This window comes from Pinus tabuliformis, chromosome 7 (genome assembly GCF_031772625.1).
Source record: "Pinus tabuliformis cultivar Carrire ecotype Pingquan chromosome 7, CPIR1, whole genome shotgun sequence".
Taxonomy (NCBI): Eukaryota; Viridiplantae; Streptophyta; class Pinopsida; order Pinales; family Pinaceae; genus Pinus; species Pinus tabuliformis.
Genome location: NC_142293.1, coordinates 63,415,273 through 63,443,244, shown reverse-complemented (window position 1 = coordinate 63,443,244; position 27,972 = coordinate 63,415,273). Strand labels below are relative to the sequence as shown.

Here is a 27,972-nt window from a genome sequence, read left to right as displayed (position 1 = left end):
TAAAATCTAATCTAATAAAAAAAAAAGAACTATGAAATTTTTTTAAATCTAAATCTAATTTAAATCTACGTAAATTCAAAACAATAATTAACATTTTTTATTTTTATTAAAATTGATGAGAAGAAAAACAAAATCGAAACTCAAGAAGTTAAACTACGTAAATAAAAAAAGGAAAATCAAAACGCATCAAAAAAACTTAGAATCATAAGAGGCAACGAATAACACAAGGAAAACCCTAGCCGTCGAAACAAACCACGCACTTTCAAATAAACACACAGCATCGAAGCTCAGCGAATTTTTTTACAGTAACTAATGCATGAATCGATTTTACCTGGCACGTGACCACTGATCGATTTACCTGGTGATATCGAAGTTTTCCGTGATTGAAAGGTTGAGCCGCAGTTGGAAAACACTGGAAAGCTCGACGGCTGGTAACGCATACACAATGCATCTGACGGCAGACGGAATGGCGTTTGAAGGACGAGAATCATAGCCCTGGACAGAAGCTTGATTGCATATTGCATATACGATGAATAAAGAACCAAATTTGAATCGAAACCCCTGTCACATACTCAGGACTTCAAAGCACGTTATGTGACCAAAAAAAAAAACGATTTTTTCTGCTACGGATTATGCCCAAGCCGCTGAAAGATTTAACCACCGCAGATATTCATATCAAAAGATCAAAATCGAAAATGTGTATATAACTTGGATTAGCACTTTCTGCAGGTTTTGACGGCGCGAGGACGCTGAGAAGACAGACAGCGAAGGGAAAGCGATTTTGCTATGGGGGAACGACGGCACTTGGAGAATAACTGCGTGAAGAAGAGGCTACGGTGGAGCAGGGCCGAAGTGAGAGCAGCGCTGATCAGGCAGTTTTGATGGCAAAGCTATGCAGAAGACAGACAGCAAAGGGAATGCGTTTTGTCAAAATTTAAAACATTAAATCTACCGAAATACTGCTGTCAAAACAATACGCAGTAACCTTCGACGGATACTCACGTTGAAAACAATACACGCTGTTATCAAAATTTGGAAACAGTAACCAGATCCTCAGGTTTCATTCACACTGAGAGGAATAAATGATACGCAGACTTTGCAAAGGGATTACCTGATAGTGAATGTGGCGGATAACTTACAATTTTCAGATATTTCTTGGTTAACCTGAATGCTCCCACGCAATGATGCCCACCTCTATTTCGCTGGACACAGCAGCTGAGCTTATATCTTCAATTTATTGCAGATCAAAACTTTGCACATGAATTACAGATCTGAAGGCAAAAATATTTAGAACCCTTGAACAACCAGAATGGAGAGACTGCAACAAGAAGAACTAACTTTCCACAAGAATTTATCTCAGGCCTGTAACCTGCAAAATAGAAAACAAAACCCGGCAGACATATGCAAAGTTTTAAAGTAAAGCCCTTCAAAAATTACCCTAATCAAATCTTCAGAAGAAACCCTAATGAAAACTGCCAAAAAATAAACTTGAAACCCTAGAACAACTAATTAATGTACGGATTTGGGCCCCTACACAACCAGATTTAACAATAAGAGCAGAAATATTTTCAATATATCAGAAATTTTGAACTTCACTGTGAACATAAAGAGAATCTCTCAATGTAAAACAGAAAAAGAAACTTTGAATGATTTACCCAGGGAACAATCAGCTGGGCTCTGCACAGAAAGTGCTTGCGGGAGTTGGCTGGTTCAGCCGAGAACTTCCCCGAACGCCCACAAAATTTCCTTCAAAAAATGTTTTCCTGCACATCTCAAGCAACCATCAGCAAAGAGAGAGAGAAAGCTGCTAGATCTCAGGAAATAATGGAGATATCTGCCATTATTTCAGAAACCCTAGCAGCCCTCAAACCCTAGCAGGTGAACAAGATACCTGTGCTCACACTACTCTAAAAACAAGCTATGATTAATGGCTGAAAACTGAAATATGCAGAAAACTAAAGATCTCACAGCAATTCCAGAGAGCAACACCAACACGATTTGGACCCCAAAGTCTTTTTATTAACCAGAAAATCAGATTACAAGAGAGCTTTTTCAGTACAGACTCACAGATCAGATGATCTGAAATGACCCCCTAAGACCCTATATAAAGGAAATGATCCCAACGGCTAGTTTTGGGTGATCCATGTAGAACTGATCTCGACCGTTGGATGAGGATCAAGACATCTCTTGATCTCATCCGTCGATTTATTAACTTAAAATATTATTATTTTATTAGTTAGGGTTTTTGCTTCATTTTTTAATTTTTTATTATTTTATTATTTTTATTCATTTTTTTAATTTTTTAATTTATTTTAAGATGGATCATCAAACTAAGCCGTTTGGATCATCACCTAGGACCTAGGACTTAGGACTCATGAGGGGATTTACAACATTTTCAACCCTCAAGACACAATTCATCATGATTTTTACAATTTACATCTCAAAGGGATGAACCCACTTAATACAGACCCTCATAGAACACCCAGTTCTGCGACACAACTATAATCTAGCAGATTAACATATAAGACTCTCCTAAAGTTCTGATGACGAAATCCATCCCGGCTTTGGGGTCAGGTTTGAAGGAAAACTCTGCCGATCGTAGATCGGTGAGACGAAAAACCTCCCGGGACGCAGATCATCATTAGAAAGTTAGGTCCACCTAGGCAACTTTACATACATGACTCTGATCTGCTTAGATTATTTACAACTTATACATGCAGACTGGGTTTACAACAAAAATGATCAAGCTGCTGATGATGGCAGGATGGCACGGACATGCTGATCAGGTGCTGCTTCTTTCTGTCAAGAAAAACGGGATGCACTGCATGGGTAGTTGACCAGTAGAGGTCAACATCTGGCTCTACTTGGGGACACGTTGCTGCTTGCAGGAATGTGAGAATCCAGAATCTGCATCCATACAACACAAAAATAAGTAGCGTCCATCCCAAAAAATCAGCATATACATTAAGCACAGGAAAGATAAAAGCTCTTCATTTATTAACTATCTAAAACAGAAACGAAAATGCGGAAAAAACAAGGAGTAGGGTTAGAAATACGATACAAAAGGATGCCCTACAGCATCAGATGTGTTCAATGTAGTGCATACTGAGCATTTGCCTGCTTTCAGGCAAATCTGTGGGCTGCTTGTCGGATGTGCCATGTCCAATTTTGCATATGGTAGGACTCCTTCCTATCCGAAAATCAAGCTGCTCACGGCCGTCTGATGCATCAAATCTTCGTCTAATCTTCTTCCTCTTGCGCTTCTTCTTTCTGGCAGGATGAATTACTGATGATCTGGAACTTTCTGTTTCGAAACTATCAGATGAAGTGTGTAAGATATGCATGCTAAGTTCTTTTGTGTCGTGCATCTGATTTTTATCGTTTTTAAGCTTATCTGGATCACCTTCAATTATCCACCTAATGACCTCCTCATAGTAAGATGGAACTTGTTGCGGCAAATAAGAAGGCTCCTGGTTTCTCTTATCATCTGGCCATTGTTGAATCTTTTGAACTTGTATTCTAATGGCATCCATTTGACCAGAGCATTCATCCCTTATAGTACTGATTTGTATGGCATGGTGTTCTTTCATGTGTTTTATCACTTTATCATTCTTTTCCTCTATGTCCATCAAGCAATGTTGCATGAAATTTATTTCTTCTTTATGTTTCGCTTGCATGTCAGCCAACTGATTGTTATGATTGAATGTCATAGAGTCAATTTCCTTATCATGATCAGCTTTCATGGTCACCATATTTTCCTCTAAGACTGACATCTTGTTTTGCATGCTTCTAATTTCTGTTTCATACTTAATTTTCATGGCCTCAATTTCCTTAGCATGCTGATTTTGCGTGACCTCCAACTCCCTATTACGTTTTTCCAGGTGGGTGCCTAAAGTTTTAACATCATTGATAAGACTAGTTTGATTGCTTTCCATGTTTCTTACCAGCATCATTAGATCTTGTATAATTTGCTTTTGTTCTTCCCTTTCACTATTATTTGTCCCTGATTTTTCACTATCATGAACTTGATCTACAATATTTCCGGTGGATGACACATTCTGATCCTGAAAACTTTCTTCAACAGCTTGACCTTTAATATGATTACTTTCTTCTTTTTGCACAGTTTTAGAGGTAGAAGGCAAGCTGTTTGGACTATCATATCTATCTTTAAAAGCATCGAGAATGTCTTGTAAAGAAGTGAAAAAATCATTAGGAAAATTATTAAACCAATTCAAGGCATCACCCTCTAAAGAATGGACAAATAGACGCATCTTGAAGTCTTCATGATTATATTGAGGGAATCTACAATACAAGATCTTTACACAAGTAAATATGTTTAAATGATGTTTAACAGTGACCGGATCATCACCCGAGAACTTAAGTAATTTAGAAATGGCCTCTTTCGGAAGATCATGGAGATTATTAGTAAAATGACATGGCTTACATGAATAATCCATGATGAACAGTAAGAGATCAAATGGATGATAGAAAGAGATTTCTGCTCAAGAAAATTAAGAGGTGAGAGAAATGGAGTCGCCACTTGAACAATAAATCTGATTCTAGGATCCAAAAGTAACCACAAGTAGATATGAGGAAAGCTTCTTGTCTGGGAAAAATGAGAAAAATGGAGTCGCCACCCAAACAAGAAACAAAACCGAAGAGATGCTGCTGATATGTGATGAAAAGATGCCAAAATATTTGAATCTGCCAGCTCAAATGAGAGATGAGAAGATGAGAAGATGAATGTCGATGAAACCCCAGGAACAGAAAAACTCTGTCCCCGGCAACGGCGCCAAAAATGTTGTCGCACGGATTGGCACGACAACGCTCAGACCGGGGGCTGTCACTCTGATCCCCGGTCTCTCCGTTTAAGCCTGTCTCCCGCGGCTAAGGGGGGTAGACCCTGTGAGATGATGAGGCCAACTGTCGACCAGTTGGGTGGGAGACACGAGACACGATCAAGAGAAGCACTAAAATGGATTTAGAAAAGAAAAGACCAGTGCCTTAAGAGATTGCGGATAAGACGATTACTTTGTTAAATGATATAAAAACATGGACCATGAACAGCGATCATCTATCATCAGCTAGATCACAATGCTCTTAGAATGATATCCGGCAACTGAAAAATTTGAAAAAAATGAATGTTTCAAAACACCACGAATCATAAACCATTAACCAGATATCAGGTTCGCATCTCGAAAAAAATTTAGATCTTCAGCATAAAAGATATAGCATGAAAACCACTGAAACTTGGCAAAGTAAAATTTCCGCAAAATTTTTATTTTTTCAAAATTTTTTATTTATTTTTTTTTATTTTTTATTTTTTATTTTTTTTTTATTTTTTATTTTTTATTTTTTAAAAAACTAAAAAAAATCTAAACTATGAAAACTTTAAAACTAAATCTAAAATCTAAAGAAATTTTTATTTTTTATATTTTAAAACAAAAATAAAACTAAAATCTAGAAATCTAATTAAAATCTAATCTAATAAAAAAAAAAGAACTATGAAATTTTTTAAAATCTAAATCTAATTTAAATCTACGTAAATTCAAAACAATAATTAACAATTTTTATTTTTATTAAAATTGATGAGAAGAAAAACAAAATCGAAACTCAAGAAGTTAAACTACGTAAATAAAAAAAGGAAAATCAAAACGCATCAAAAAAACTTAGAATCATAAGAGGCAACGAATAACACAAGGAAAACCCTAGCCGTCGAAACAAACCACGCGCTTTCAAATAAACACACAGCATCGAAGCTCAGCGAATTTTTTTACAGTAACTAATGCATGAATCGATTTTACCTGGCACGTGACCACTGATCGATTTACCTGGTGATATCGAAGTTTTCCGTGATTGAAAGGTTGAGCCGCAGTTGGAAAACACTGGAAAGCTCGACGGCTGGTAACGCATACACAATGCATCTGACGGCAGACGGAATGGCGTTTGAAGGACGAGAATCATAGCCCTGGACAGAAGCTTGATTGCATATTGCATATACGATGACCAAATTTGAATCGAAACCCCTGTCACATACTCAGGACTTCAAAGCACGTTATGTGACCAAAAAAAAAAACGATTTTTTCTGCTACAGATTATGCCCAAACTGCTGAAAGACTTAACCACCGCAGATATTCATATCAAAAGATCAAAATCGAAAATGTGTATATAACTTGGATTAGCACTTTCTGCAGGTTTTGACGACGCGAGGACGCTGAGAAGACAGACAGCGAAGGGAAAGCGATTTTGCTATGGGGGAACGACGGCACTTGGGGAATAACTGCGTGAAGAAGAGGCTACGGTGGAGCAGGGCCGAAGTGAGAGCAACGCTGATCAGGCAGTTTTGATGGCAAAGCTTATGCAGAAGACAGACAGCAAAGGGAATGCGTTTTGTCAAAATTTAAAACATTAAATCTACCGAAATACTGCTGTCAAAACAATACGCAGTAACCTTCGACGGATACTCACGTTGAAAACAATACACGCTGCTATCAAAATTTGGAAACAGTAACCAGATCCTCAGGTTTCATTCACGCTGAGAGGAATAAATGATACGCAGACTTTGCAAAGGGATTACCTGATAGTGAATGTGGCGGATAACTTACAATTTTCAGATATTTCTTGGTTAACCTGAATGCTCCCACGCAATGATGCCCACCTCTATTTCGCTGGACACAGCAGCTGAGCTTATATCTTCAATTTATTGCAGATCAAAACTTTGCACATGAATTACAGATCTGAAGGCAAAAATATTTAGAACCCTTGAACAACCAGAATAGAGAGACTGCAACAAGAAGAACTAATTTTCCACAAGAATTTATCTCAGGCCTGTAACCTGCAAAATAGAAAACAAAACCCGGCAGATATATGCAAAGTTTTAAAGTAAAGCCCTTCAAAAATTACCCTAATCGAATCTTCAGAAGAAACCCTAATGAAAACTGCCAAAAAATAAACTTGAAACCCTAGAACAGCTAATTAATGTACAGATTTTGGCCCCTACACAGCCAGATTTAACAATAAGAGCAGAAATATTTTCAATATATCAGAAATTTTGAACTTCACTGTGAACAGAAAGAGAATCTCTCAATGTAAAACAGAAAAAGAAACTTTGAATGATTTACCCAGGGAACAATCAGCTGGGCTCTGCACAGAAAGTGCTTGCGGGAGTTGGCTGGTTCAGCCGAGAACTTCCCCGAACGCCCACAAAATTTCCTTCAAAAAATGTTTTCCTGCACATCTCAAGCAACCATCAGCAAAGAGAGAGAGAAAGCTGCTAGATCTCAGGAAATAATGGAGATATCTGCCATTATTTCAGAAACCCTAGCAGCCCTCAAACCCTAGCAGGTGAACAAGATACCTGTGCTCACACTACTCTAAAAACAAGCTATGATTAATGGCTGAAAACTGAAATATGCAGAAAACTAAAGATCTCACAGCAATTCCAGAGAGCAACACCAACACGATTTGGACCCCAAAGTCTTTTTATTAACCAGAAAATCAGATTACAAGAGAGCTTTTTCAGTACAGACTCACAGATCAGATGATCTGAAATGACCCCCTAAGACCCTATATAAAGGAAATGATCCCAACGGCTAGTTTTGGGTGATCCATGTAGAACTGATCTCGACCGTTGGATGAGGATCAAGACATCTCTTGATCTCATCCGTCGATTTATTAACTTAAAATATTATTATTTTATTAGTTAGGGTTTTTGCTTCATTTTTTAATTTTTTATTATTTTATTATTTTTATTCATTTTTTTAATTTTTTAATTTATTTTAAGATGGATCATCAAACTAAGCCGTTTGGATCATCACCTAGGACCTAGGACTTAGGACTCATGAGGGGATTTACAACATTTTCAACCCTCAAGACACAATTCATCATGATTTTTACAATTTACATCTCAAAGGGATGAACCCACTTAATACAGACCCTCATAGAACACCCAGTTCTGCGACACAACTATAATCTAGCAGATTAACATATAAGACTCTCCTAAAGTTCTGATGACGAAATCCATCCCGGCTTTGGGGTCAGGTTTGAAGGAAAACTCTGCCGATCGTAGATCGGTGAGACGAAAAACCTCCCGGGACGCAGATCATCATTAGAAAGTTAGGTCCACCTAGGCAACTTTACATACACGACTCTGATCTGCTTAGATTATTTACAACTTATACATGCAGACTGGGTTTACAACAAAAATGATCAAGCTGCTGATGATGGCAGGATGGCACGGACATGCTGATCAGGTGCTGCTTCTTTCTGTCAAGAAAAACGGGATGCACTGCATGGGTAGTTGACCAGTAGAGGTCAACATCTGGCTCTACTTGGGGACACGTTGCTGCTTGCAGGAATGTGAGAATCCAGAATCTGCATCCATACAACACAAAAATAAGTAGCGTCCATCCCAAAAAATCAGCATATACATTAAGCACAGGAAAGATAAAAGCTCTTCATTTATTAACTATCTAAAACAGAAACGAAAATGCGGAAAAAACAAGGAGTAGGGTTAGAAATACGATACAAAAGGATGCCCTACAGCATCAGATGTGTTCAATGTAGTGCATACTGAGCATTTGCCTGCTTTCAGGCAAATCTGTGGGCTGCTTGTCGGATGTGCCATGTCCAATTTTGCATATGGTAGGACTCCTTCCTATCCGAAAATCAAGCTGCTCACGGCCGTCTGATGCATCAAATCTTCGTCTAATCTTCTTCCTCTTGCGCTTCTTCTTTCTGGCAGGATGAATTACTGATGATCTGGAACTTTCTGTTTCGAAACTATCAGATGAAGTGTGTAAGATATGCATGCTAAGTTCTTTTGTGTCGTGCATCTGATTTTTATCGTTTTTAAGCTTATCTGGATCACCTTCAATTATCCACCTAATGACCTCCTCATAGTAAGATGGAACTTGTTGCGGCAAATAAGAAGGCTCCTGGTTTCTCTTATCATCTGGCCATTGTTGAATCTTTTGAACTTGTATTCTAATGGCATCCATTTGACCAGAGCATTCATCCCTTATAGTACTGATTTGTATGGCATGGTGTTCTTTCATGTGTTTTATCACTTTATCATTCTTTTCCTCTATGTCCATCAAGCAATGTTGCATGAAATTTATTTCTTCTTTATGTTTCGCTTGCATGTCAGCCAACTGATTGTTATGATTGAATGTCATAGAGTCAATTTCCTTATCATGATCAGCTTTCATGGTCACCATATTTTCCTCTAAGACTGACATCTTGTTTTGCATGCTTCTAATTTCTGTTTCATACTTAATTTTCATGGCCTCAATTTCCTTAGCATGCTGATTTTGCGTGACCTCCAACTCCCTATTACGTTTTTCCAGGTGGGTGCCTAAAGTTTTAACATCATTGATAAGACTAGTTTGATTGCTTTCCATGTTTCTTACCAGCATCATTAGATCTTGTATAATTTGCTTTTGTTCTTCCCTTTCACTATTATTTGTCCCTGATTTTTCACTATCATGAACTTGATCTACAATATTTCCGGTGGATGACACATTCTGATCCTGAAAACTTTCTTCAACAGCTTGACCTTTAATATGATTACTTTCTTCTTTTTGCACAGTTTTAGAGGTAGAAGGCAAGCTGTTTGGACTATCATATCTATCTTTAAAAGCATCGAGAATGTCTTGTAAAGAAGTGAAAAAATCATTAGGAAAATTATTAAACCAATTCAAGGCATCACCCTCTAAAGAATGGACAAATAGACGCATCTTGAAGTCTTCATGATTATATTGAGGGAATCTACAATACAAGATCTTTACACAAGTAAATATGTTTAAATGATGTTTAACAGTGACCGGATCATCACCCGAGAACTTAAGTAATTTAGAAATGGCCTCTTTCGGAAGATCATGGAGATTATTAGTAAAATGACATGGCTTACATGAATAATCCATGATGAACAGTAAGAGATCAAATGGATAATAGAAAGAGATTTCTGCTCAAGAAAATTAAGAGGTGAGAGAAATGGAGTCGCCACTTGAACAATAAATCTGATTCTAGGATCCAAAAGTAACCACAAGTAGATATGAGGAAAGCTTCTTGTCTGGGAAAAATGAGAAAAATGGAGTCGCCACCCAAACAAGAAACAAAACCGAAGAGATGCTGCTGATATGTGATGAAAAGATGCCAAAATATTTGAATCTGCCAGCTCAAATGAGAGATGAGAAGATGAGAAGATGAATGTCGATGAAACCCCAGGAACAGAAAAACTCTGTCCTCGGCAACGGCGCCAAAAATGTTGTCGCGCGGATTGGCACGACAAAGCTCAGACCGGGGGCTGTCACTCTGATCCCCGGTCTCTCCGTTTAAGCCTGTCTCCCGCGGCTAAGGGGGGTAGACCCTGTGAGATGATGAGGCCAACTGTCGACCAGTTGGTTGGGAGACACGAGACACGATCAAGAGAAGCACTAAAATGGATTTAGAAAAGAAAAGACCAGTGCCTTAAGAGATTGCGGATAAGACGATTACTTTGTTAAATGATATAAAAACATGGACCATGAACAGCGATCATCTATCATCAGCTAGATCACAATGCTCTTAGAATGATATCCGGCAACTGAAAAATTTGAAAAAAATGAATGTTTCAAAACACCACGAATCATAAACCATTAACCAGATATCAGGTTCGCATCTCGAAAAAAATTTAGATCTTCAGCATAAAAGATATAGCATGAAAACCACTGAAACTTGGCAAAATAAAATTTCCGCAAAATTTTTATTTTTTCAAAATTTTTTATTTTTTTTTTTTTTTTTTTTTTTTTTATTTTTATTTTTATTTTTTATTTTTTATTTTTTAAAAAACTAAAAAAAATCTAAACTATGAAAACTTTAAAACTAAATCTAAAATCTAAAGAAATTTTTATTTTTTATATTTTAAAACAAAAATAAAACTAAAATCTAGAAATCTAATTAAAATCTAATCTAATAAAAAAAAAAGAACTATGAAATTTTTTAAAATCTAAATCTAATTTAAATCTACGTAAATTCAAAACAATAATTAACAATTTTTATTTTTATTAAAATTGATGAGAAGAAAAACAAAATCGAAACTCAAGAAGTTAAACTACGTAAATAAAAAAAGGAAAATCAAAACGCATCAAAAAAACTTAGAATCATAAGAGGCAACGAATAACACAAGGAAAACCCTAGCCGTCGAAACAAACCACGCGCTTTCAAATAAACACACAGCATCGAAGCTCAGCGAATTTTTTTACAGTAACTAATGCATGAATCGATTTTACCTGGCACGTGACCACTGATCGATTTACCTGGTGATATCGAAGTTTTCCGTGATTGAAAGGTTGAGCCGCAGTTGGAAAACACTGGAAAGCTCGACGGCTGGTAACGCATACACAATGCATCTGACGGCAGACGGAATGGCGTTTGAAGGACGAGAATCATAGCCCTGGACAGAAGCTTGATTGCATATTGCATATACGATGACCAAATTTGAATCGAAACCCCTGTCACATACTCAGGACTTCAAAGCACGTTATGTGACCAAAAAAAAAAACGATTTTTTCTGCTACAGATTATGCCCAAACCGCTGAAAGACTTAACCACCGCAGATATTCATATCAAAAGATCAAAATCGAAAATGTGTATATAACTTGGATTAGCACTTTCTGCAGGTTTTGACGACGCGAGGACGCTGAGAAGACAGACAGCGAAGGGAAAGCGATTTTGCTATGGGGGAACGACGGCACTTGGGGAATAACTGCGTGAAGAAGAGGCTACGGTGGAGCAGGGCCGAAGTGAGAGCAACGCTGATCAGGCAGTTTTGATGGCAAAGCTTATGCAGAAGACAGACAGCAAAGGGAATGCGTTTTGTCAAAATTTAAAACTTTAAATCTACCGAAATACTGCTGTCAAAACAATACGCAGTAACCTTCGACGGATACTCACGTTGAAAACAATACACGCTGCTATCAAAATTTGGAAACAGTAACCAGATCCTCAGGTTTCATTCACACTGGGAGGAATAAATGATACGCAGACTTTGCAAAGGGGTTACCTGATAGTGAATGTGGCGGATAACTTACAATTTTCAGATATTTCTTGGTTAACCTGAATGCTCCCACGCAATGATGCCCACCTCTATTTCGCTGGACACAGCAGCTGAGCTTATATCTTCAATTTATTGCAGATCAAAACTTTGCACATGAATTACAGATTTGAAGGCAAAAATATTTAGAACCCTTGAACAACCAGAATGGAGAGACTACAACAAGAAGAACTAACTTTCCACAAGAATTTATCTCAGGCCTGTAACCTGCAAAATAGAAAACAAAACCCGGCAGACATATGCAAAGTTTTAAAGTAAAGCCCTTCAAAAATTACCCTAATCAAATCTTCAGAAGAAACCCTAATGAAAACTGCCAAAAAATAAACTTGAAACCCTAGAACAGCTAATTAATGTACAGATTTTGGCCCCTACACAGCCAGATTTAACAATAAGAGCAGAAATATTTTCAATATATCAGAAATTTTGAACTTCACTGTGAACAGAAAGAGAATCTCTCAATGTAAAACAGAAAAAGAAACTTTGAATGATTAACCCAGGGAACAATCAGCTGGGCTCTGCACAGAAAGTGCTTGCGGGAGTTGGCTGGTTCAGCCGAGAACTTCCCCGAACGCCCACAAAATTTCCTTCAAAAAATGTTTTCCTGCACATCTCAAGCAACCATCAGCAAAGAGAGAGAGAAAGCTGCTAGATCTCAGGAAATAATGGAGATACCTGCCATTATTTCAGAAACCCTAGCAGCCCTCAAACCCTAGCAGGTGAACAAGATACCTGTGCTCACACTACTCTAAAAACAAGCTATGATTAATGGCTGAAAACTGAAATATGCAGAAAATTAAAGATCTCACAGCAATTCCAGAGAGCAACACCAACACGATTTGGACCCCAAAGTCTTTTTATTAACCAGAAAATCAGATTACAAGAGAGCTTTTTCAGTACAGACTCACAGATCAGATGATCTGAAATGACCCCCTAAGACCCTATATAAAGGAAATGATCCCAACGGCTAGTTTTGGGTGATCCATGTAGAACTGATCTCGACCGTTGATGAGGATCAAGACATCTCTTGATCTCATCCGTCGATTTATTAACTTAAAATATTATTATTTTATTAGTTAGGGTTTTTGCTTCATTTTTTAATTTTTTATTATTTTATTATTTTTATTCATTTTTTTAATTTTTTAATTTATTTTAAGATGGATCATCAAACTAAGCCGTTTGGATCATCACCTAGGACCTAGGACTTAGGACTCATGAGGGGATTTACAACATTTTCAACCCTCAAGACACAATTCATCATGATTTTTACAATTTACATCTCAAAGGGATGAACCCACTTAATACAGACCCTCATAGAACACCCAGTTCTGCGACACAACTATAATCTAGCAGATTAACATATAAGACTCTCCTAAAGTTCTGATGACGAAATCCATCCCGGCTTTGGGGTCAGGTTTGAAGGAAAACTCTGCCGATCGTAGATCGGTGAGACGAAAAACCTCCCGGGACGCAGATCATCATTAGAAAGTTAGGTCCACCTAGGCAACTTTACATACATGACTCTGATCTGCTTAGATTATTTACAACTTATACATGCAGACTGGGTTTACAACAAAAATGATCAAGCTGCTGATGATGGCAGGATGGCACGGACATGCTGATTAGGTGCTGCTTCTTTCTGTCAAGAAAAACGGGATGCACTGCATGGGTAGTTGACCAGTAGAGGTCAACAGGACCTACAATATTTTCCTTATTATCATCCTGTATGATTGCCATGAAGGCCACTACACCGATGGACGATTTGCCATGAAAGATGGTAGTTACTAGTGATGGCTCCACACATGCGAAAAAACAATTGCATTAATGGATGATATCTTTCTAATATCTTTTGATTTAACCTTTAACAAGAATCGACATAGTAAAGTGTTTAAGCACAGGTTTATGGATGGGACAATGATTGAAAGTAACCTAACTGTTTTTTCCTTGTAATCTGTGAACAGGAAACCCCTAGAGACTTCACTACTGCCGACAGGTGTGACTAGGGTAAACCACTGACTAGGATAAACTTGGCAAGGACATTGAGTATTAATATATCACATATATCTTGCTGAGGGACTTGACACCGAGATCTCTTATTTCAATTCATAGCCCTCAAATGCTTGAGCTAAGCCAATGGGCTAAAAGTACCCTAATTTATTTATCAGTTGGGGTGATACACATTCCAAATTTTCTTGACCTAGGGGTGTTTTACACTGTATGATTAACCAGGCTAAAATAACCTAGCAACAAATCCATAATTTGGGCTTCCAGAGTGCAACCTGTTGAGATTAGGTTAAACTGTTTGACGGGATTGAACTGAATTTTATCAAAACTATAAAGTAGCTTTTGAAGGTACTTTGTGGAATTTACTTCAATTTACGTTGACAAATATATAATTGAAATAATCTTAGAATATCAATCAGTGGTCCTTGCTGAATTCCTCATTCGAGCATAGTAGTAAATGCAAAGCCACAATCAGTCCAGATTATATTAGATTTATCTTATCTCTCAATGAAAATTTTCTCTGATACTTCCTTTGGGATAATTCAAGCAAATACATTATGGTTTCATGCAAATTCATCAATGCGCCAACAATTTTCTGGCAGCAAAACTAGTGCAGCTTTCTGCTGAATTGTATTTTGTAGTAGTTCAGATAGATTGTTTTCATGCAAATCAAATTATGGAAGGGCCTTATTATTGCTTGAAGTGCCTCCTTACTAGTGATAAGGAAGACAAAGCAGAGTTCATTAAGTCAATTATTTTAGTTTTAACAGAAATGTTTGAAGGAAAACAGTATGGAGCAGCAAATGGGACTGGTAAATGTTTAGTAAACTTGCCTTGAGTTATTGATCATTAAGAAGTGGCCCTTAGTCTGACATAACCAGCTATAGGAAGTCACCCTTAGTGCTTTGATAATTGTAATTTTTTAATGAGATGCTTCCTTATTTTTATAGATACAAACTGTGGAGTAGTGAAAATTCTAAATGGTCCATGCCCTCTTTGTATTTTTTTAAAGATTTTTGGAGATAGAAGCGTTCCAGTTGAAAATGATGCAGACCTTCTACACATTTCTGTTGGAGGTGTAAACAAACTTAAGTTAGTGGAGAAAACAGAAACCACAGATCCTTCTACCAAGGCTTCACTGGAAGAAATCACAGCACTAGAGAAAGCTGATGAGGAATTGGCACGATTCTTACAGGTAGCCACATCAACTATAATACTAGTTTGATTTCTTCAAGGTTCATACTTTCTGAGAACAGGTGTTGTCCACTTGTTTGTCCCTTTTCATTGGAACTAGGTGGATCAGTAATATAGTAGACTGTAACATGTTACAGATCTCTTAGTTAGTGGGCTTTGGTATTTTTCTGCTTGCCTCTGAAGAATAATGCTGCTTATTAGAAGTATTTTCTTTCTAAACAGGCCGAAGAAGATGCTCTTGCCTTCCAGCAACAAAATGCTGGTCAAGGTAAGGGGGAGTTTGAAAGAAGGCTTCGACCATATGTGGACCAAGTTTTATTGGTGTGTATTTCATTACCTTCTATTGGATGAACAGTTACATTGTTATTGCTTTTCTGTTTTCTTGTCAGTTGGTTCTATGCTAAGAGACAACCATGCTAAACTGAAATAGTCTAAGACTGAAGTCCAAAAGTAATTTCTTTTGTAGTATGAAGATCCTGTCCGGCAAGAAGCAGCACGAAAGTCAGTTCCCATGGATGAACTTGAAGAAAAAGCTGCCATTACCTTAGCCAAGGTAAAAGTACTATCTAGTTTACTTGAGAGTTGCTTGTCTTTCTAGTTTTGCAGGTTCAACAGAGGACTTATGTTACAGTATTTGTAGACTTCTATCATTTTTTTGTAAACATAATTTTTGTATTATAGTACATAAAGAAATGCATGACTTACTAATACATCAGATGTTAAAGTGGTTCTCGAATTTAACTTTGGCACCCCACTTGTGATGGTCATTGAAGACATAGCTATTCTAGAGAATCCATGGTTCAGAGTTCCCAAAAATAAAAAGATAATAATATGTCAAAACCCAAGCTTTTCAAAATAGCCACTCTAAAACAGATTTTTATAAAAGGTGCTATTACTGCTAAACATATTTACTAAACTGCTTATATTTCTCGTCTAATCTGCCCTGCTAGTAACACAAAATTCAAAATCTTCTTATTGTTCGCAAAAAAATGCTATTCCAGGTCTTGCTAAGAAAATCATAGTGGAGTATAGTGTCATATCCCCAATAATTAAATTTGTCTGAGTATACCCGATTTTGCAGTTTTGTTTCCTACTCAATTATTTTGGCGCTTGGACTTTAGGAGTTTGGGTTAGAAGGCTTGGGAATTAAATTTTGCAAAAGGAAAAGAAGGCAACTTAGGAAAAGTGGGTCAAAAATTAAAAGGGTGAGTTGTGGGGGCCACACAAAAGGGGAAATCGAACCCTTAGGAGGAATTCGACCCACATGGAGCGAGAACGCTCTAGGGGGTTCGATTTGGTGGGGACCACAAGAGGAAGAGGAGAGAAGCTACAAAAAACAAAGGCAAGCTCATTTTTGGGGTTCCTTGTTCATTCATCTAACTTGAGAGTTTTCTTGTGCTGATAGCCAAGTCAACCGGTGCTTTGAGCACAGGGATTTCCAAGGGGAAATTCCAGCCTCTCTTTCGGTGGACTTCAAGTGCCACCCTAAGAGGGAATTTCTGAACTTAGTGGGAAGGAATTTCGCTCGAGTTCGTGGGACAGTTTAGCGCTTCCTTTAGCGAGTTCAAACTTCCAGGAGGACGCAGGGGCAAAGCCGTACTAGGGGAGTTTCAAGGGGTATTTTGGCCAGACGTTTTAGGAGAAATTTCACTAAGGGTGGACCAGCATTTGTGGATAATTTCAGGGCTTGAAGTTGCTGCTCCTGAGAGAGATAGACTCACCATTTTAGGGCCTGCGCAGTAGTGTTATTGGGCAGAATTCGTGGGGCTGGATTCACCTCACTTGTGTCGGGTTTTGGAAGGAAATTCGCTCAATTCTTCCAGAGGGAATTACAGGGCAATCCTACAGTTGATTGAGGAGGGATAAGTGGCATATTCAACAATTGTGGGTTGTGGGGGACACAAAATCTGCCAAGGAGGGCGTAGCACCCGATTTGGGTACTTCTGGGAGGTTGGAATTAGCCCAAATCCTTTCTGGGTTTTGCTGGATTGGTCTTGTTAACACTCAAACTAGCAGGGGACCTAAGGGGGATCCCTAAAGGGCAAATGCTAGGCCAAGGGCAACAAATGGAGACTTAGCCCACTGTCACCTCAGCTAAGGCTCCCTTCTATTTACGGAATTTCACCGATGGGAGGAGACCCGGTATATTATGGAGTCACTGATGAAGGATAAGTCAATGAAAAGATGTGGAGTGACCTAAATAATCCCTTTCTCGGAAGGGTTAGAAAGATAGAGCTTGCTTGCTTTCTAAGCAAGGTACAATGTCTTCTAGGGAAAGGAAGGGAGGATTTGAGGGTTAGGTTTATGGGATATGACTTGTGAAGGAGTTTCCCAATCCCTAAAATCCTTGTTGAAATTGGTATCCTGAATGGTTCTTGAAGAATTGTCGTTTCAAAGAAACGGGACCACATGGGACCAAGTGGACCCAGTGTAGGGTAGGGGAGAAGAGTGTGGCAACCAACGATTATTCCTAACCTGGACAAGGTATGGAAATGGATCATGGAAAGAATATCCACTTAAAGGTTTGAATTGATCCAACAAGGTACTAGCCTTTGGGGATGTTAGGGCAAAGTTTGATCTCAAAACTAGGGCTTGGCTTTTCTCCAACTCCACCGTTGGAATGGCTTCAAAATTGGAGGAGGCCTTGAGAAGACACCAACGCAGGAGACCCTAGGAGATCAAACTTTTTGGAGGGATAGTTTGTCAGGAAAATGATGCCCTAGGTGACCCAACTTGGGTTGACCTGGGAAAAGGTGAAAAAGCTGTGATTTTAGGTGACCACCTCTTGGTAGATCAGTGCCTTAGTCTTCGGAGAATGGAGTCTACGATGAATATGAGTGAGGGCCTTTGGTTCTTGGTCAAGGAGGCCCTAAGACTACTTCGCTAGCCTTCTAGGTCAAAGAGAAGCAATCTTGGAGCTTTTATACTTTGATGTGCAAAGGAGATGGCTTATCATGGTCAATTCGTTGATAAAATCACCCCTAGGAGATTTCGTTCACATTACATGGACCATACATTGAGAGATGCTATAATAGAGAAAAATTTTCACAACTTAAAGCAGTGAATGCATGCAACAATTAGCCCTAAAAATAGCGAAAATCCCAGTCCAATGTATATGACAGAGTAAAACAAGAATAACATTAAAATTATGTACTTACATGTAACAAAATATATCCAACCATCCATAATTGACAAAAGAGAAGCTCCAAGATAAGATAGACCAATATCCACACATCAAAATTCATCCATAAAGCTCCAATTCATCCTCTAGAAAAAGTGCGAAATTCTCAAGAGAGAAAAGATCCAATCCAAAGTGATGATGAGAAAATGAACTCATCCCACTTGTATTCATACACTAATGAGGAGTTCGAATTAGCCTCCTTGGCTTACATAAGCCCCAAAAATAAAATAATGTGTTAATTTTCTAACTTTTGGTGACAAGTGCACCAAACTAGCTCACAAATGAGAGAATATGCCTCTTAAGAGGTCGAATGATGAATAATGCATGTTGTAGAGCCCTTTAAGAGGCTTGATGAGGTCATGGGTGCCATAATGAAGAGTAGGACCCTCAAAAGTGATGGACAAGGGGTTGGCCCCTTGTTCTCCAAACAATAAACCTGTGGTGCTCCCAATGGGTGTGGGGTACAATAATAACCTCACGGGTCTCCAAATGAGTAGAAGATGCCTGTAGATTGTCTGCAAGGGCTCTGATGAGGGTGTAGGGGATGCCACATCATCCTACAAGTCTTGGGTCAGCTGCCAAGTGCATGGTACATCTGTGGGCCAACTGGGCAAAGGTGAACCAAGTGCATCTTCCTCGTCCAATGGGAGTATCTCGAGCATCTCTGACCATCCTCAGGGATCCATGGAGTGCTGTCTACTATTGTGGAGGTCCATGGCTCTCAACACACACCCTACATGTGCCAATGCAGCCCTTTGGAGGATTAAGACCCCGTATAGGGAGACCAAACCCAAGATGGAGATCATCTGCAATCCTGCATAAGATCCAATGCATCCCCTAGCCTTCTAGTACAACAAGTCATTAGAGAAATTGAGTAAATGAGCTTACCAACCATGGACCGCAGTTGCGGACTTCATAATGGCCTGCCATTCCAAAATGGGCTTCGGGATGTGCCAATGTACCAACTCCAAATGGGGTTAACCAAGTATCCTATTAGGTGGTTTCTACTTCTAAAGGGGATAATATGTTCAAGGTACATCCTTCAAAAGATGGTGGCATGTGACAGATAGGTGAATGAAGTAGGGGATGAGAAGGGGCAGCTCTGGGCCACATGTTGGGGTACAAGGGTAGCTAATAAAAGGGAAGCCCACACTTGGGTTTATAATGTATAAGAAGGAGAAATCGTGGTACATGAAGTGCCCCGACCTTGATTTTTCCACCCTTCTTTATATGCCTTTTGCCTTTTTATGATTTTCTTTAATTAATTGCTCGGGGCTCAAGGGGTAAGAGCATGATGCGTAAGATATAGCAGTGAATACCCCCTTTTAAGGTAAAGTGGTTCATTGCCCACCGGGGGTTGGGACAATCATGGGTTCCTATATGATGAAGGGGGTTCATAGAACCCGTAGGAACCAGGGTGATGGCCATGATGATGGGTAGAGCTCATGTATTGGCTTTTGTCCACGTGCTAAATATGTTTGTCCTGGCCATATTTTGCATTTTGTGGTACATTTTCTTGTTGAATGTGGCCAAATATGTTTTTATCTTTCTTTTTCGCTGCATCAACCTCCGGGGCATCATTTCAAGCCTGACCCAAGGTGTGGGCAAGGGGAAGGGGCGGGCTAACCCTATGTGGAGCCAACGGAGGAATGTGGACCTAGCGGAGGAATGTGGACCCAAGCGAGAGAAATGATGAATGGGGTAATAATGAGTGGAAAGGGAGTAATATGAACGGATAAGGGAGCTGGACCACGCGACCAAAATTAGGTTTTCCCATTAAATACCATCCCTAAAGCCAAATGGTCATTAAAAGAGATTCCATGGGATTAGAATGCAAGGTTAATATCCAAAAGGGGTCTAGGGGACAAGGGCACAGACCTAAACCATTCTTTCCGCCGAATCCCCCCATTAATCCATGCCCATAAGTGTCCATGATAAGCAAACAACAATACTCAATTATCAAATGACAAGGCATACCTTTAGGTTCAGGAAGCCCACCTTCAAACATACGATCATGGCAGATGGGTGAGGGACCACATGGTTGGCTTAGGTGGTAGAGAAATGGTACAATGAGCTAGCTGGTGGTTGCCGACTAAGGACCATCTTGGAGATTTTTTTTTTCTCCTAAGGATATCACCCACAAAATGGTGGGTAACAGGCCTCAAGGAGTATACTCCTAATATTGCAGAATTTTTGGAGGTGTTTTGGGCCCTCAAATCTCAGTTCACCTACAACAATAGTGCAAAATTTTCTGGGTGAAACATACAGCTTGGAGGAGCCATATTGGGTGGAGATTTCTAGCTATTCTCACCTGGGTATTTGCTTACTTTCCATAACATGCCCAGGTGCACACTTTCCATTCTCCATTGTAATCAGATTCCATGGTTAATTAATAAAATGGCTCAGGATCATTGCTGCTACCCTATGGAGTTTTAATTTGTTGATGCATGTGTTATTTCCAGTATTTTATGGTTGTACTTATGCAGTAACTAGTGCATGTCTTTGGTATTCTACTGTAAATTTCTATTAGGAATATTACATATAGTCAAGAATATCTTACGAGAGTCCAAAAATATGGCAATCATTTCCATACTGGAAAACTTATTTGGTTGTAACTTGAACTCCTAAGGCTGTCCTTGTATCTGGGATGGGTCCAACACTCTTCAACCAAAGGCTAGTAGTCCATTGACTCCAGTGTTTGCCAGGAGCTAGGATTTTGTTATGCTCTTAACCTGCAAGACGATACCAGAATACTAAATATGCGAAGAAATATACCCAGAACATAGAACAATGAGAAATAACAGCAAGTATTTTATTATTCAGAAAGCAATGTTCACTTGCCTCTTCGAGGGGGCAACCTCCAATAGAGCAGAGCTCGATTACAGAATAAAACACGATGCTCCTCAAGGGGAGTCTCTATCCTTTATATAGGATTCATACATGCAATACCATGGGGCAATACCATGGTTCTTATTAATACCATCTATCTAATACCATGGCCCATTTGCAACTAACTGTGGTCCCTTCATTAAATGCGGGTTAACCACTTACAATTATTAATATGGGCTTTATTGACTCTTTACTTAACTATAACTATGACTCGATCCTATTACATAAATAAGGGGGTTAGGGTGGGACCCTAACATGCCCTCCCCCATAAGAATAGCCTTGTCCTCAAGGCTGAAGCTGCGGAAACTGCTGAAGAATAGTGGCTGGTTCCCAGGTTGCATCTTCTGGAGAGGTGTCTTTCCACTTGACGAGGACTTCCTTGATCATGCGGTCATGCAGGTGCCTTTCTTGTGTATCAAGAACCTGTTCAGGTTGGAGCCAGATTGACCCTTCTTCATCCAGTTCAGGTAGACTGGTTTGAATTCTGCAATTGTTCCCAATCACTTTCTTGAGGCATGAGACATGGAAAACTGGATGGATTTTTGCAGTGGGTGGCAAAGCTAGCTTGTAGGCAACTTCTCCAATGCGTTGAAGTACTTGATATGGTCCGTAGAATTTTGGAGATAGTTTCTGACAACCCTTGTCTTTGAGTGATGTTTGCTTATATGGTTGCAGCCTCAAAAATACCTGATCCCCTTCTTGAAATTGGCGTTCTGAGCGATGTTGATCTACCTGTTGCTTCATGCGGTTTTGAGCTTGATGAAGATTCTCTCTAAGGTGGGCCAGCATGGTTGTGCGGTTCTGTAGGAGTTGATCCACTGCTTGTACCTTCGAGCATCCCTTGATATAAGAAGTAGGGGAAGGAGGGAGTTGACCATAAACTGCTTCATATGGAGTCATTTTGGTGGTGGCATGATAGTTGGTGTTATACCACCATTCAGTGAGAGGTAACCACTGTACCCAGAGATGTTGATTTTCTGAAGTGAAACACCTAAGGTAGGTTTCCAGACATTTGTTGACTGCTTCAGTTTGACCATCAGTTTGAGGATGACAGGAAGTACTAAGTTGGAGTTGGGTACCTTGTAGCCGGAAGAGTTCCTGCCAAAAGTTACTGGTGAAGACCGGGTCACGATCTGACACAATGGAAGTGGGCATGCCATGCAATTTGAAGATCTGATCCATGAAAGATTGAGCGACCAAAGTCGGTGTAAACAGGTGGGGTAGGGCGCAAAAATGAGCATACTTAGAAAGTCTGTCCACAACCACCATGATGACTGACTTGTTTCCTGACTTTGGAAGACTCGTAATGAAATCCATAGAAACCTCCGTCCAGATTGAGGCCGGGATGGGCAATGGCTGTAATGTGCTTGGGGATTTGACTGTTTCTCCTTTGTGGCGCTGACAGACATCACATTCAGCTACAAAAGTAAGAATGTCCTTTCTCATGCCTGTCCAAAAAAATGATCTTCGAGTGCAAGCATACGTCTTCTGAAAGCCTGAATGTCCTGCAGTGGGCGATGAGTGCAACTCCGCCAAAATGCGGCTTTTGAGGGTGGATGTTGGTGATATTACGACTCTGTCCTTGTAGCAAAGAATCTCATCCTGCCACGAGTAGCCTGCTGTGGAATTTGGATCCACCTGCAATTGATTAATGAGTTGGGAGAGCCAGGGATGTGAAAACCATTCCTTGCGAGCCTCTTCAATCCATTCTGGAATGGGAAGGGAAATTGCGAGCAGGGTACTTTCCTCCTCAAATTGGCGGGATAACGCATCTGCTACAATATTTTCGCGCCCTTTCTTGTAAATTATCTCATAATCATATCCCAGCATTTTGGCGAGCCATTTATTTTGTTGTGGTGAGGATAGGCGTTGCTCCAAAAAATATTTAAGGCTTTGATGGTCTGTGCGGATTTGGAAATGGCGCCCCAATAAGTATGGTTGCCAGGTATCTACTGCATGTAAGATGGCCATCATTTCCTTCTCATAAGTAGATTGTCCCAGATTCTTCCCACTTAGTTGTTGGCTCGTGAAGGCCAAGGGTCGACCTTCCTGCATTAAGACCGCCCCAATACCCGTACCCGAAGCATCACATTCTATCACAAAAGATTTGGTGAAGTCGGGTAGTGCTAAGACTGGAGTGGAACACATGGCATGTTTGAGAGCTGTAAAGGCCTATTGTGCTTCATTATTCCAGAGGAATGAATTTTTCTTGAAGAGTTGAGTGAGGGGCCTAGCAATGCGACCATAATTGCGGACAAATTTGCGATAGTAGCCTGTGAGACCCAAAAATCCTCTCAGGCTCTTCAAGGTCTTAGGTTGAGGCCACTCTTGCATTGCCTGGATCTTTTTGGGGTCCACCCTGACACCGTCACGCCCCACAATGTGGCCCAAATACTCAACTTCTTCCATGCCAAAAGAACACTTGGACATCTTGACAAATAATTTATGCTTGCGGAGCAGTTGCAAGAGCAGATCTACATGCTGAAGATGTGCGGCCCAGGTGCGACTGTAGATGAGGATGTCATCAAAGAAAACCAGGACAAATTTTCTGAGATATGGTTTGAGCAGGTGGTTCATAAGGCTCTGAAAAGTGGATGGGGCATTAAAAAGACCGAATGGCATGACCAGGAACTCATAATGGCCTTCATGAGTTCGGAAAGCAGTCTTTGGAATGTCTACTTCTTTCATGCAAATTTGGTGGTAGCCTGAGCGAAGGTCGAGCTTAGTAAAGAATTGAGCCCCATTTAGTTCATCCAACAAATCATCGACAACCGGGATGGGAAATTTATCTTTGACTGTCAACTTATTAAGGGCCCTGAAGTCTGGACACATACGCCATTCCCCATCTTTCTTGAGCACCATGACCACCGGCAATGAATAAGGACTAATGCTGGGACGAATGACGCCTGCTTCCAAGAGTTCCTTGATTATTTTTTCTATTTCATTCTTTTGGGCAAACGGATATCTATATGGGCGCACATTTGGTGGTTGAGCCCCTGGGACCAAAGTAATGCTATGATCATGTTCCCCTCTCGAGGGTGGAAGCTCATGAGGCTTGTCAAAGACTGGCAGATGGTTGTTTAAGATCTGTTGCATCTCAGGATGAATATGAGGAGAAGTGGGTTCGAAGGCTTGGATGGCATTAAATTGAGCTATAACTCCATGGTGGCCCTTTTTTAACAATTTTTCCATCCAATGTGAGCTGATGATAGAGGGACCTCCCGCCTGGAGTCTGCGGAGGGTATGTGTGTGGTTGTTCTGCTTAAAGCTCATATATAACTCCTGGAAATCCATTGTGATTGGGCCAAGTGTGCGAAGCCATTCAGCACCGAGGACAATATCGCACCCTCCCATGTGTATGGCAAACATGTGGGTCTTTAACTGATAATCTCCCATTTGAAGTTTGACATTTTCACAGCGGCCTTCACATTTCATTGTTCCCCCATCAGCAATTTGGACCTGGAAGTTAGAAACTGCTCGGACAAAACAATGCACTGCTTCCGCGACTCTTTGATGGATAAAATTATGTGTACTTCCACTATCAATCAAGACTACTACTGGGCGATGCTTAATAAAACCTCTGATTTTGAGAGTTTGAGGCGAAGAAATCCCTGCCAAAGCATGCAGCGAGATGACTGGTTCTTCAGGTACATTGTTCTGCTGGTTGTCCTCTTCTTCCTCCTCTGGTTCCTCAAGTGGTGGGGCTTCCTCCGATGGACTGTGATCAGTAGCATCAATTTGAAAGAATTTGGGCTCCTTGCATTTATGCCCAGGGGAGTATTTCTCATCATAGTAGTAACATAAGCCTTGCTTTCTTCTTTCCGCCATTTCTGCTGGTGACACCTTTTGAACCTTGAGTGTTTGGGTAGTGCTTTGAGCCTGTGGGGGGCAACCCTTGGTGATGAAATTTGGGCGATTAGACTGGGCCGCTAACGCACGTTCGACTTCACGAGCTATCTTGCAAGCATCCAGCCATGAGCTAGGGTGGTGCAGTCGGACGTGGGCTTGTATGGCTTCTTTGAGACCACTGACAAAACATTCCACGTAAAACTCATCGTGTAGACCTCCAGTGCGGAAAGCTAAGGCTTCAAAGGCTGCAATATATTCATTTACTGTTCCTGTCTGTCGGAGCTTAGTGAGACGACCCAAAAAGTCAGATTCCTGGTCAAAGCGATCCATAAGATCTTTTTTGAATGTGTCCCATGTCAAGGGCCTTCCATAGCAACGTTGATGCCATTGCCACCATTGCCATCTTTCATTGTCCAAGTACATGATACCCACACTAAGCTGAGTCGCATTATCCAGGATGTAATTCAGATTGAAATATTGCTCCATTTGTGCTATCCATGCGGCTGGGTGAGAGCCATCAAATTTGTACATGTCCAGCTTGGGTGGTCGCGGATGGGATTGTTGGTGGGTGCCCCAGAGGTGAGGCGACTGGCTAGACTCACCCTCACCGTCTTCGCGTGCCTCCACCTTGCCCTTAGAGAGTGTTGTATTTAAGTTTTGCATCAGCGACATGAGCTCGGTCAATGTTGTTTCAAGTTTGTCGATCCTCTCATTCGCCATAGCTTGAGCTCTAGTTTCTACCATGCACCGATCCGATGTACTGGAAATTTTGGGACCGCCCGAATTTTTTGGCTCTAACAATTGAATGGTACCACCTTGCTCAGCTCGTCGTCCTGATTCTGATGGGCTAAGTCACCAATAAGCGCCCCGGGGGGTCTCAAACTTTTTTTTTTTTGTTACTCCGAACGGAGTTTTACTCCTTGCTTAGGAATACTGCAGTAGCCGAATCCCAGAAATGTCAATGTTGCCAAAAGTCCTGCGAAAATCACGCCCAGGTATAGGAACCCACACAACTACTCAGATCTGGATGGCGGGTCTGATGATTCTGAGAGATTTGAATGGTTGATCTCATAGATCTGAACGACAGAACTGATTGCTGCTGCGGATCTGATGGATCTAATAGATCCGAATGGTTGTTCTGATAGATCTGAACGACGGAACTGATTGCTGCTGCTGCGACAAAACCCCACTTGCGAGATCTGATCTGGCAAAGATTATGCGTGATCCCGAGATAGAGAAGGGAACTATGGTCTCCAGGAGTGTCAGGTGCTACAGATCGCAATATACATAAGGGTCTGACAGTGGTACTCGGCCCAATTTTTCAGGGCACTAAGCAAGGAGGATCAACCGTACCCTTAGCTGTACAACCCGACTACCCTATCGTACGCACGAGTAATCTCTCCGAGTGCTGTTCTCGGTGTACTGTAGCAGCAAGACGGCCGTCGGTTTATCTATTATGGCAAGGTTTCAAGGGAGCTAGGGGGCTTCTGATATACCCAGAGGGTACTTGGAAGACAGTCCGTGCGTGGTTCTGTCTAATGCTCTACTACTCGAAGGGGTACCCACAGGGGTTACAAGGGAGTCCAACAATCGTGACCACCTCTTGTATTTCCTGCGTGCATGCCTCCCCAAATCTGCAGGTTTATGCGCTCAACGACAGATCCCGTGGTTTAAAGACGCCGGAACACGTCTCTAGCCAAAAAAAAATTTGCTAAAATTTGGAGATCCCACCGGCCCTGGAAAGCGCTCTGATACCACTTGTTATGCTCTTAACCTGCAAGACGATACCAAAATACCAAATATGCGAAGAAATATACCCAGAACATAGAACAATGAGAAATAACAGCAAGTATTTTATTATTTAGAAAGCAATGTTCACTTGCCTCTTCGAGGGGGCAACCTCCAATAGAGCAGAGCTCGATTACAAAATAAGACATGATGCTCCTCGAGGGGAGTCTCTATCCTTTATATAGGATTCATACATGCAATACCATGGGGCAATACCATGGTTCTTATTAATACCATCTATCTAATACCATGGCCCATTTGCAACTAACTGTGGTCCCTTCATTAAATGCGGGTTAACCACTTACAATTATTAATATGGGCTTTATTGACTCTTTACTTAACTATAACTATGACTCGATCCTATTACATAAATAAGGGGGTTAGGGTGGGACCCTAACAGATTTGCTCAGCATGCTGCAAGTTTCTGCAACAATTTCCTCTATGGAGTGGAGCTTTATTATCATCTTTGTTTTCTTAGTCTTCAACTTTGCCTTCTCTGTCATCTCGTGGTGGGATTTCCTTGTTCGCATGCTATTGAGACTGACTGGTATGAACCCTCACCTAAGTCATGATAGAAAATGTGAGTTCACATTTGCTCTCGTCTTCTTCAATTTTTTGTTGAATAAATTTTCACAGCATAGCGATCATCTCACCCATATCCTCCATGTTCTCAAAGTTCTTCACAATTCCTGCCACCACATCTCTTATTGCCTACCCTAAATCAACCACTACCTTGAAGATGCTTTCTAGATTGCTATCATTATGTCTATTAAAACGTAACATTTACAGATCAACATTTTGACCAAATGTCATGTTGTTCAGGAAGAACATGTGAATAACTTATCTGATTATCTATTACTTTTCATTGGATCTCGACCAACATTTCTCTAAAAATATAAATATCTCAAACTAATATTGCTTAAATTCCATGTTTTTTGTTCTTGAGGTAGTTCATTACCTAGTTTAAAGATTTTGC

At 40.2% G+C, this 27,972-nt stretch overlaps 1 protein-coding gene across 1 annotated transcript in view; it reads left to right on the top strand.

Annotated features, from left to right (window-relative positions):
• LOC149245217 (peptide-N(4)-(N-acetyl-beta-glucosaminyl)asparagine amidase-like) overlaps positions 1 to 27,972 on the top strand; it is a 226,844-nt gene that overhangs the window by 13,010 nt on the left and 185,862 nt on the right. Inside the window, exons 3-5 of the mRNA XM_089455548.1 lie at positions 15,108 to 15,290; positions 15,512 to 15,610; positions 15,756 to 15,842. Of these exons, the coding sequence (XP_089311674.1) occupies positions 15,108 to 15,290; positions 15,512 to 15,610; positions 15,756 to 15,842 (369 nt within the window). The remainder of the gene's footprint in view (positions 1 to 15,107; positions 15,291 to 15,511; positions 15,611 to 15,755; positions 15,843 to 27,972) is intronic.